Source organism: Vicia villosa, linkage group LG2 (assembly GCF_029867415.1).
Source record: "Vicia villosa cultivar HV-30 ecotype Madison, WI linkage group LG2, Vvil1.0, whole genome shotgun sequence".
Classification (NCBI taxonomy): Eukaryota; Viridiplantae; Streptophyta; class Magnoliopsida; order Fabales; family Fabaceae; genus Vicia; species Vicia villosa.
Window position 1 is genome coordinate 202,347,328 of NC_081181.1, and position 11,946 is coordinate 202,359,273.

Here is an 11,946-nt window from a genome sequence, read left to right on the forward strand (position 1 = left end):
TAGATTAAAACAAGCACCAAAAGAATGACATCAAAAGTTTGATTAAGTCATTATAAGATTGACAAATTAAGGGGGAGACACGCAATTTAGAGGGAGACTTTTCAATCTTATCAAAACAAGAATTCAAAGAGTTTGTCATCATCAAAAAGGGGAGATTGTGAATAATACATCTTATATATATATATATATATATATATATAGTAATATATATATATATATATATATATATATAGTTTTGACAGAGACAAAGACCATCAAAAGAAGAAATGGATCAAAAGTATCATACACATCAATGATGAAATTGATCAAGAAGGTTAAGCATGGAAATTCAGGTGAAGATTTGGGAGAAGTGAACATAACTAAGGTACTCATTGAACTTATATTATACTGTTTTAAATTGCTCATAATTTCATTTCTCACTTCATCTAAAAATCTTTTGGCGTCATCATGCATGATTATCTAAAAACCTTCTTCATATCATTCTTGTGACAAGTGTCTATACTCAAATTTGTGTAAGAACATTGTGACATTTATTTGTCTCTATGTTAATTACATGTTGATCACTACCAACAAGATGAATGAAATTTTAGAAACAAAGAGGTTTCTAACTTCCACATTCAAGATGCAAAGATCTTGAAATTGTGGACACCATTTTCGATCAAAGTAGAGTGAAAGAGTTGTGGTTAAAAAACATAGCCAAACACAATGTATTGAGAAAAATTCCACATCCAAGATAAAAGATCTTGGACTAGTTGACACTCTTTTGGGGATCAAAGTAATGCGAAATAGTAGGGATTATGAATTTAGTTAAAGACACTTTGTTGAGAAAGTTCTTGATAAGTTCAAATTGTCACGTATCACGAAAATGAATATTCAATTTGATCTTAGTGTCAAAATGATTATGGAAGAGTTGTGGCAATATTGAAATATGCAAGTCAAATTGGTACTCTAAAGCATTTGATGCAATGTACTAGACTCGACATGGAATTTGCAGTTAGTAAATGAGTAGATTTACTAACAATCCAAATGGTGAGCATTGGATGTCCATCACAAGAATTTTTGAGTATATTTTAGAAACCAAAATCTTAACCTCCATCATGGTAGGCTTCCTGCCATATTAGACGCATATAACAATATGAGTTGGATATCGAGTGTTGAAGATCTTAAATCTACAAATAGGTGGATATTTACACTAGCTGAGGTGCAATTTCGTAGAAGAGCAAGAAACAAACATGCATCAATTTTTCGACCATGGAATTAGAGTTTGTGGCTCTTGTTTCCGTTGATAAAGAAGTTGAATGGTTGAGGAACCTTCTATAGGAAATTCCATAGGCAAAATACAATGTTTGAAAGGTGTTGACACAATGTGATAATCAAACCAATTTAGCTAGAGAAATCAGCGAAGTGTAAAATTGAAAGTCTAGGCACATATGACTTAGACATTGTTTCATGAGAAAATTAATTAAAGATGATTTGTAATCATTTGACTCACATATATATGATTGATCTGTAATTTGGATGATCCATTTTCAAAGCTGCTGGCCAAAGACTTAGTAAAGACAACCTCGAGAGGTATGAGGTTGAAACTTCTCGAGTAAGAGTTCCAACAGCGGTGAAACTCAATATTATGTTAACATAACATTAACCTCAAGAATCAATGGGTAACAACAAGTCGTTGATTTGGATGATTGTTGAACATTTCATGATAATGTTGACCTTAAAAATGAGGGTTGAGTTTTCTTTTAAACTCTTAATGAAGTTCAATACTGAGGGTACATGTCTCATGGAAAAAGACGCAACACGAACTTCGCCTATGTGAATTTCGAGATGGTGTTGTCTCAAAGTGAGAGTTGGAGTTTCTCTCATGAAAAATTCATGAAACGGGATAGCATACAACCATAAATAAGTGCTAGAGGAGCTCGAGAAATGTAGGCGAAGAACCCTTAAGTAATGTGTGTAACGTAACTCTAGTATAATCATATAGATTAATTGCTTAAAAGCATTTCTCCCTAACATTCCAATTAGACTTTGTGATATCCTTACTAAGGCTAAGTTTAAAATCGAAAGATACTTAACTGTTTAACATTCTTTGTTTCCATTTTTCTGGAATTTGATCTTGTCATTATTAGAACAAGTGGGAGATTATTGAACATTATTAATAATTAATAATGTTTAGTCACCATGAGTGTGTTCCAAAATGACAAGAAAATATCTATGTGAAGTTTGAATTTTGAATATGTAAATAGGCAACACTTCGTGAAGTGTTGCAGTATGCAGTTTGAATCAGAAATAGGCAACACTATGTGAAGTGTCGCAGATTGTGAAACAATACAATCTTTGAAAATTGTTGCTATAGAAACAGTGTTGCGTTTTCAAAGTGCTGTAGAAGAAACAATGCAACATTTAGTAAAATTGTCGCTGAAAGTGTGTATTTCATCAAGTGTCGCAACCTTTTGAAACAACACCACTTTGCCCTATAAATTGAGCATTCTGGATTCAGAAAAATACATATGAAAAGTCTATCATCTTCACCAAAATTTCAAACACTCATTGCTACATCATAGTTTTCGTCGGTCTTACGTAAACTTGATAAAAGGATTAAAATCAGGATGAAATAGTGAAAATTAATAATCATTATAGGCCCGACTAATTAATTTTTTTTTTTTAATAATCAAGCAATTATATATATCAAGAAACAAAAGTTCTTACAAACTTACAAAAGGCGAACCAAACCCGAAACCCGGAAAATTAAACACCAAATACACCTAAGAAAGATACAACATAGGATCTTTGTTGAACTCATATAAATTGTATTTGGTCGGATTAATATTCCCGATGAACGACCAACGCCACAAAAGAATCTTAATGTTCCAAACCATGTCAAGGATATTCCAATCCTCACCTCTAAAAATGATGCTATTTCTAACATTCCAAATCGACCACACAATCGCCAACCATATAATACCTTCTCTACCTTTTTTTCACCCTCTTAAATTTACAAAAACAAAACCAATTCATGTTGTAGCGTGTTTAGACCAATATTTTACCTTGTAATTAGATACATTTAAACCTAAATTAAAAAGGGTTAATCAGTTTTTAGAGCATAAACTTTTATTAGTTAGGTATTAGATAATATTTAATTAAATAAAAAATTATTAATTTTGAAAAATGCCAACCCCGTGCTTCCAATAACTCCTACGTAGTGATTTTCTTTTATAAAATTACTTAATTAATTACAAATGAAAAACTTTAAAGTATGAGTTTTATATTTTTCTTAAACTAAATTTTGGAGAAAATGTCAACTTAATTTTGTTTTATGTGATTTTAAAAATCAATGTACAATAGTGATTAGCAAGTAGGCTTTTGACCAATTGAACGACAGTGACTTACATATAAATCAACTTAAATTTCAAAGTACAAAATGTAATGTATTATACTTTTTCATTTTATTTTTGTTTTTTATGTCATGGATAAAATTACAAACACCAATGCTTCCAAAAAATATATATATTACAAACACCACTTTAAATTTCAATATTTTAAAATAAATATCACTAACTTATTACAATTATTTAGTAACGTCAACAAACTTTGACTAATATTAATAAATCTATAACATTAACTCTCACATTAAATATGACTTATTATTGTTATTCTATTTTTATTTTTCTTTTTATTTAATTTATTCTTAAATTAAAATAATAACAAATATAATCTAAATTTGTCTATTAATTATTAAACAACTTATACATTATTTTAATAATTTTTTTCATTATAATAATTCGATATAACACTGTTCCGTGCATGGCACGGTAGACGACTAGTAAGCCCTAATCTCATTCCAACACTTTCAACAAACCCTACTCTCTCCTCCGAGCCATTCCTGTGTCTGCAATGGCGAAGAAGAAAGAGAGAAACGTTAACGTCTCAGGAAAACCTAAGCACTCTCTCGACGTCAACCGTAGCAATGGCTCGAAGAGCCAGTCGCGGTCCGCCGCCACAATCCGCCGTATCAGGATGCAAAAAAATCGACCCGTTCGTAACTGTCGTGGCAAAATCCTTAGGCAAGAGTATCAATCCAAAGACCTTCCAGACACTCGAATCAGACCCGGTCGTTCAGGGTTTGGTATGTTCAATTTCACCTCATATGAATTCAACCGGTTCATTGTTAGTTACTATTACTAACTTCAATTTGAGATTTTCAGAGAATACTCGTGTTGTGGATCAGAAAAAACTTGAGATTTTCATAGATGCAATGGCGAAGCATAGTTCTAGTAATTATAATGTTATTCTCAAGTGGAAGAATTTGCCTATGTGGCTTCTTAATGATCACCAGAAGGTTGGTTTGTTTCTTCATTTGCTGAATTGTTGCAATGGTTTTGTGCTTTCAATTAAATATGTATTTTTACTAACGAATTTTGAATTTTGAATGCAGCAATCTAGGGTTCATGTTCTTGATAGAGAGCCTTTTTCGGATGCATTTGGACCTAAGACTAAAAGAAAACGTCCAAGCCTTTTGGCTACTGACTATGAGTCTTTAGCTAAGAAAGCAGATGGTTCTCAAGGTAGTTAGAAATCATGATGTTGAACATTATCTGTATCTGATAACTGTTATTGATTATTTCCTACTTTATTTTCCTATGCAGATGCTTTTGAAGAGAAGTATGATGCATCTGCAGAAGCTAATGAAGCAGATGGGTTTAGAGATTTAGTGCGGCATAACATGTTTGATAAAGGTCAAAGCAAACGCATATGGGGTGAACTCTACAAAGTGATAGATTCTTCAGATGTTGTTGTCCAGGTAGTGTTTCATGTTGCTATGATTTTGTTAAACTTTTTTTCATTTACATATATATTTACATATATGATTGATGATTCTGACCTGCAAGCACATTTGTGTGTTTCAATTCTATTAATATTATTTTGTGTGAAAAGGTTAAAAATTATGCTCTATGCTTTATGATGTGCACCTTGGTCTGTCAATGTGAAAACATTATCCGAATATTTAGTAACAAAAGATAGAAGCTTGGTAGTTATTTGTCATACTTTTAAATTCTAAATTAATTTTCTTTATAGGATTGTTTCATGTTTTTTTTTAAGTTGATGAATTTATGGCAAGTCAAACTTCTGACCTTCAGAATCGCTTCAGATATCACGCACTTTCCTCTTCAGTCTTTGTAAATATTTCATCTATAATAATGCAGGTTTTAGATGCAAGGGATCCACAAGGCACAAGATGTTACCATTTAGAGAAGCATTTGAAAGAAAATTGCAAGCACAAACACTTGGTGCTTTTGTTGAACAAGGTTACAACTTTTTTTTTGCTTTTGTTTTAAATGTTGCTAAATACCATAACTTTGTATTATATCACATCATAATACATCTATAATCATTTCAAATCCCCATTTTTTTTAAGTGTGATCTAATTCCCGCCTGGGCAACAAAAGGATGGCTTAGAACTTTGTCAAAAGAATATCCAACTCTAGCATTCCATGCCAGCATTAACAAGTCCTTTGGAAAGGTATATACTTGTGACTAAATCTTATTTGATTTGTTTGCCAATTTCCTGCAATGTGTTAATTCATCAATAAAGAAAGACAAGTGAAGTTGGAGATTTTATGATTCCTCAGCAGTTTGGTATCTTTTAGCCTCAACATATCTTTCTTTCCTCTCCTTTAACTCATATGTATCAGCTACTTGATCTTTTCATTGGTCTTTATCATGTGTAGGGTTCACTTCTATCGGTTCTGAGACAATTTGCAAGATTGAAACGCGATAAGCAAGCAATATCTGTTGGTTTTGTTGGATATCCAAATGTTGGGAAGTCATCGGTGATCAATACATTGCGTACAAAGAATGTAACCCTTCTTTCTCATTTAGCATTTCTTATTTCCTGCTTAACCTCTTCTTAGAGAAGATTAATTAAAGCATAGAAGTACAAGTAAATTTTCAACTTCGGAATCATAAGCATTTTAGCTTGCTGATCGACATGTGGCCACTTAATGTATTACAGGTTTGCAAGGTTGCTCCAATTCCAGGGGAAACAAAAGTCTGGCAGTATATAACCCTTACAAAGAGGATCTTTTTGATTGATTGTCCCGGTGTTGTCTACCACAACAAGGACACTGAAACAGATGTTGTGCTGAAGGGCGTGGTAGGTTTTCCCCTATTCTAATTTATATGTAGAGTGAGGCTTATAAGAAGTATTTGGGGTTCTAACAACATGTCTTGATTTATTTCCAGGTACGTGTAACAAACTTGAAAGATGCTGCTGACCATATTGGCGAGGTTTTGAAACGTGTGAAGAAGGAGCACTTGACAAGAGCTTATAAAATAAAAGAGTGGTATGGTTTTGTTGTCTCCTAACTTCTTGGTGAATGGTAGATTTTCATAAAGAGTGTCTACCTGCCTTAGGTGTTCTTGATAATTCCTATTACTTGTCATCAGGGTTGATGAAAATGACTTCCTACTTCAGCTCTGCAAATCATCTGGCAAACTCCTTAAGGTATTCTATTTGAATTGATCTAAATTTTTGCGTAAACATGTTACTTCGGGTCATTTATTTATACTTCCAATTTTTCTTCGGTAAGACGCGGTGATAGATTTTGGTGTGACTTTTACTCGATGTCTTTCCCAGGGCGGTGAACCTGACCTGATGACTGCAGCGAAGATGATACTTCATGACTGGCAGAGGGGTAAAATTCCCTTTTTTGTTCCTCCTCCTAGGCAGAATGATGTGTCCGAGGCAGAGGAGCCTAATGTCAATGGCGTTGATGTTGACGAGACAGTTGACCCTAACCAGGCATCTGCTGCCATTAAAGCTATTGCAAGTGTTCTTTCATCTCAGCAGCAAAGAAATGTACCTGTTCAAGGGGATTTATATGCTGAGAATGAGATGAAGGGAGAGACTGCTGACCAACTTCCATATGCAGCAGATTATACAAATGAAGATAGTGACACATCTGAGCAGGATCCATCCCCTGAGGTTCCATCTGAGCAGCTTATTTCTAACAAGGCAGTACCAACAAGTGATTCATGGCTGCAGGTTTAAGAAGCTCCATTTGTGATCTTTAACAAAGCCCAGCTCCATTTCAGGACTTCATGCGTCTCATGTACGATTGTCAAATGCATCAATTTTGCTTTTGGGAATTCTGTACTCGTAATATAAATGAAGCTTCAGTGATGGTTATCAACTGATCTTTAGATGCAGAGTAGATTTTGATTTCAAGAGCATACTTTTAGTGATATAATATCCCAATGATGATACCATTCTAAGTTATTTTGCTATCCATATTATATGAGACTTCAGAGAAATTTGAATTTTTAATTTCTATAGCAATAAGCTGATATGTTTGTTTTAAATCCTAAAATTTTAAGCTAAATATTTTTTAGAAGCACCCTAATTTTTGTTGCAATTATTTTGGACGTTGTAAATTTATTTTTTCGATTGAAATTGGGTATATTTGTGCACAATTGTAGAAACTATTCCATTGAGCTAAGAACTACCACAATAAGTGGCAAAGTTTTCTTTCAAGAAATTTAACACCGTAGCATGTTTAGGGTTGAATCAAACTCAAGATCTCTATTTAAGTTGGAAAAGATCATTTACTATCTCATCCAACTTTTTTTTTTGGGTAATGTGTAAATTTGTTTAAAGATTAGAGTTTGATTTTCTAGGAGACAAAAAAATGTTTTACGTTAAAATTGAAATACTTTATTTGAATGTGAAATTTAGAGAAGAGTTTTGCGATTGTATGGACATTGTAAAGACGTGCTATTTAGATTTGCTATTATTGATTTGTAAATCTTTTCAACATTTCAGTCACTTTATATGGATAGAGCTTTTCTGGATAGGATTTAAATTGTCATCGAGTAGAGCTTCTAGGTAGGGCTTATGTTGTTAATCTAAAAAAAGCAGTGTGGCGCGATCAGCCTCAAAATGGGAGTGGCACGGATGCAAGGAGCGATGCGGGCGCTATTTTAGCGACGCAAACACTAAAAAATAGGCACTTACATGTCAAAAACATACTAGCAAATACCAAAAAAATTACTCGAACTTCATAAGTCTTGAGCAATAAAATACTTCAAATTACATAAGAGCATACTTCCAATTCCAAATATCATTAAAAGGCATAAGTCTTAAGCAAAACACTCCAACATACTCTCAAATCACAATAAAATTCAAGCAAACAAACACTTGAGCATCTAAATCTTAAAATAACTAAACATGAAAACTCTAATAAAAGATCAAGAATCAATAAAATCTAAGTCTTCATCATCACTTCACTCGCCACTAGCATCCTCTTCTCCATCCTCTCCAATATATTCTTGATCACCAAATTCATCATCTACTACTACCATTTCCTTTGCTTTTGGCTTAGATCTAGATGAATAAGGTGGTGGAGGTGCAGCCGCCTTCTTCTGCAATGCTTCTTGGCTCCTAGTGTTGATTGCACCTCAGCAGCACCACTTTCAAGTTCAACATCTAACCAAGACAAATCATCACCATCAAACACCATATCATTATCATGTCCAAGTTGAGTTTCATCTTCACCTCCCAACAACCATAAGTTATGGGTATCAAAATCATCATCCTGACCACATGATCAATCAAATCATCACTATCAAATCGCTCTTTCAAATGTTGATTGTACTTGACAAAAACCAAGTCTTGCAACATTTAATATTCATATCTATTTCGCTTTTTAGAGTGAATCTATGTTATAATTTTAATGATAGTTTAAAGAAATAAATATACATCACTAAACTATTAATTTGAATCTATAACTTAGTATCAACTACTTAGATGCTTAAAGGCACTACAATTCCACTCACAACCCGATGAACTACAAGTCAAACTCAATATTTTAATAGCAAAAAGATGAAAATTTGGTGTTTTTGCTCCATACCTCCTCCACCACTCAGCTGCAATGCAACACTTATTTGCATTAGCATATGTACAGAAAAATGGTTATGTAATTAAATTATTGCGAAATAGACATAATTACTTACCAGCAGCTACACCGACTATTTGAATCTATATCTTATATTTTTCCAATTCTGCATGAATGGTATTAACAACTTTAATACTTGCAGAAAGCTTATTAATGCATGCATAAAGGCCATCCAAGAACTTATCTTCATTCTCAATCATTAGATTGCTATAAAAGTACTTCGGAGTAAGACAATACCCAGTTGCGTGTAACAGAAGATGAATTTGAATACTTTGACTTCAATCAACAATATCAATTACTTCTTTGTACTTGCCTTCGTTGTTGAATTTTTTTTAACTAACTCATTGGCTTCTAACATTGCATGATAGATGCTACCAATTGTCATCTTCTTTTCATTATCAACAAGCCTAGGTACTTTTACATGGGGTCCCAAAAGTTTTAAGAGCATACACAATATTCTCCTAAAATGAGAATTGAAGTACCATAGCAGCTGTCTTCCTTCCTTTCACCTCCTTACTTGCATTCAAGTTCAACCATTCTTCAGGAGTGAACATGGGTCTAATTTTTTTTCCTTTAGAGTTATGCCATCTTGTAAATATTGTTCAACAGAACGTTTGCTCCCTAAACATTGAGGTTAGCTATAACAGCGGAAAGTCGAGAAGCGTTTCATGTCCAGGCACCACATGTAGTGGTGGAGGTGTGAATAAAGGCTCAGATGGTGAAATTGTTGCGTATATCCAGGAAATATATGAGGATGAAATACTCATTTTTCTACTCTAGGTTGAATGAGATCTTACTGCGAAAGAACGAACAGAGATGTTATTTGCACTTGGTAAGATCTTTGGCAACTTCAACACCGACAACAGCCGTTTTCCGTTGAACGAATGAGCGAGTAGATTTGGATGCCACCATAATTGATGTATTTGAGAGAGAGGATTTGATGGAAAGGAAGTTGAAATTCGAGGGAAAAAATTATAGATAACAGAGATTTATGTTTTAGATAGAGGATATATGTACTTCTAACAGAGGAGATCTCATTGAATCAAGAGTGGTTTGATTGTGGAAATTTTTAGGAATCAAAAATCGATTCCAACACACGACAACAATGTTCCATTGTGGAACCAGAGTTGATCAATAAGTGAATGGGCTGAGCTTGATACCATGGTCATGGGCTTCCGATATGGTGGATGTGGGACTGTCATGCAAGGTTATGCTCCAACGCTCAAGTCATTACGAGTGTGAAAAGTGATGTATGAAAGAAAATAAATTTGTATACCTGAAGAATGACACATTCTTCTTAAATAGGAGAAACGATGGACAACTAAAAACGTGAAATGGGACGGTAGATCACCGTCAAGTGTCAAATTAATTTGGACGACTAGTGCGGCTCCTATATGCAAAATCATCTGCTTATAAGAGATTGAAAATCTATCGATCATACGCATGTTTTATTTTACTATTGAACATTTATCCTCTAACTTTATAGATTGCTCAAATCAATCATTGAATTAAGACCTCAAATTACAATAAAAATGTGTGGCTAAGACTTGCCTCATTAAATATTGAAATTGAAGTTTACAATAAGCATAAAAACATGAAGATTAGACAAACACTATTAATATTGATTCGACCCACTCAAAACACTTTGATGTGATATGTGGAACACCCAAACATTAATGAAACCAAACACACTCAAGATCAATGGTTGTGGTCTCTTATCACTTACTACTTTGACATGTGTAACCAACCCTAAACGTATATGAAGTTTCTTTCATAATCATGTGTAATGTTTGTACAATATTTATGTTGGAAAATGCTACATTATTATTGGTTAGTCTATATGGACCCTAAATGTGGAGTCCACTCTAAAATCTCTACAGCAACCATTGGGAAAGTATTTACATCAAACTAATATTGGCTGTCAGGCTGAGCATATGTAGGAGTAGAATATATATTTGCCAAAAAGACAATTTATAAGTTTTTTAGTTTAAAATATTGAAGGTTGAGCTCTATTATATTGTTATGGCTTTATAAAAGCAAAAGGTTTTTTTTTACCCACCTCTCTATGGAGTCACCCCCGGCGAAAAACCCATTTTACCCAGCTTCGGAAATGCATTTTCGAATTTTTTTTTTTTTAAAATTTTTCCAGACTTCGGAAGTGCATTTCCGAAAAAATCCCAAAAATTGGGATTTTGATTAATTTGGAGATGCATCTCCTAAAAAACAAAAAAAAAATCTAAAAATTCCAAAAATTAATTTTAGGATATTAATTAATTCATATATCATAAATTTGATATAATTTATGAGTAATGAATAATAACAATTATATATTTTGATATAATTTATGAGTTATAAATAATAATAATTTTTTATTTCTATTTTGATTCATATTTTAAAATTTAAAATAATTTTAATTAAAAAAATTAAAATAATTTCACTTACAAAATGAATAATAATTTTTTATTTATATATTTATAATAATTATTATGTATTTAAAAAAATTAAAAAAATGAGTGTTTTAATTTATATATTTATATAATAATTATAATAATTATTATATATTTATAAAAATTATTATATATTTATATATTTATATATTTATATAATAATTATTATATATTAATTATAAATATATTTATATAATAATTATGAAAATTAAAAAAAATGAGTGTTTTAATTTATAATAATTATTATATATTTTTATATTATATATTTATATATTTCACTTACAAAATTAATAATTATTATTATATATTTATATATTTCTGATTCATAATTAAAAATGAGTTATAATTTTTTATTTAGTTTAAAAAAATTAAAAAAAGATTTTGTCTTAATTTTATTTAATGAATAAATTTTATATTTAATTATATATAATTCAAAATTTACTTAAGAAATTAAAATGTTTTTTATTTATATAAGTTAGTAAAATAATTTTTAATTTTAAAATTGTTTAGGAAATTTTGATTCACCTTCATTTTATTGATTCACC

At 31.8% G+C, this 11,946-nt stretch overlaps 1 protein-coding gene across 1 annotated transcript; it reads left to right on the forward strand.

The window, feature by feature from the left end:
* The first annotated feature begins 3,871 nt into the window (after window positions 1-3,871).
* On the forward strand, window positions 3,872-7,266 carry LOC131647970 (nuclear/nucleolar GTPase 2-like). The gene is made up of 11 exons (XM_058917781.1): window positions 3,872-4,126; window positions 4,206-4,339; window positions 4,436-4,565; window positions 4,647-4,801; window positions 5,205-5,306; window positions 5,417-5,521; window positions 5,730-5,858; window positions 6,014-6,154; window positions 6,244-6,344; window positions 6,448-6,505; window positions 6,638-7,266. The coding sequence occupies exons 1-11, from the start codon at window positions 3,895-3,897 to the stop codon at window positions 7,049-7,051; spliced, it is 1,701 nt and encodes a 566-aa protein (XP_058773764.1). The 5' UTR covers window positions 3,872-3,894; the 3' UTR covers window positions 7,052-7,266.
* The last annotated feature ends 4,680 nt before the right edge of the window (window positions 7,267-11,946 follow it).

Bases quoted from the DNA above. Each gene is read 5' to 3' on its own strand.
- LOC131647970 (XM_058917781.1), top strand. From the start codon at position 3,895: ATGGCGAAGAAGAAAGAGAGAAACGTTAACGTCTCAGGAAAACCTAAG. The intron at 4,127-4,205 runs GTATGTTCAATT...TGAGATTTTCAG, and splicing joins ACCCGGTCGTTCAGGGTTTG to AGAATACTCGTGTTGTGGAT. The intron at 5,522-5,729 runs GTATATACTTGT...TATCATGTGTAG, and splicing joins TTAACAAGTCCTTTGGAAAG to GGTTCACTTCTATCGGTTCT.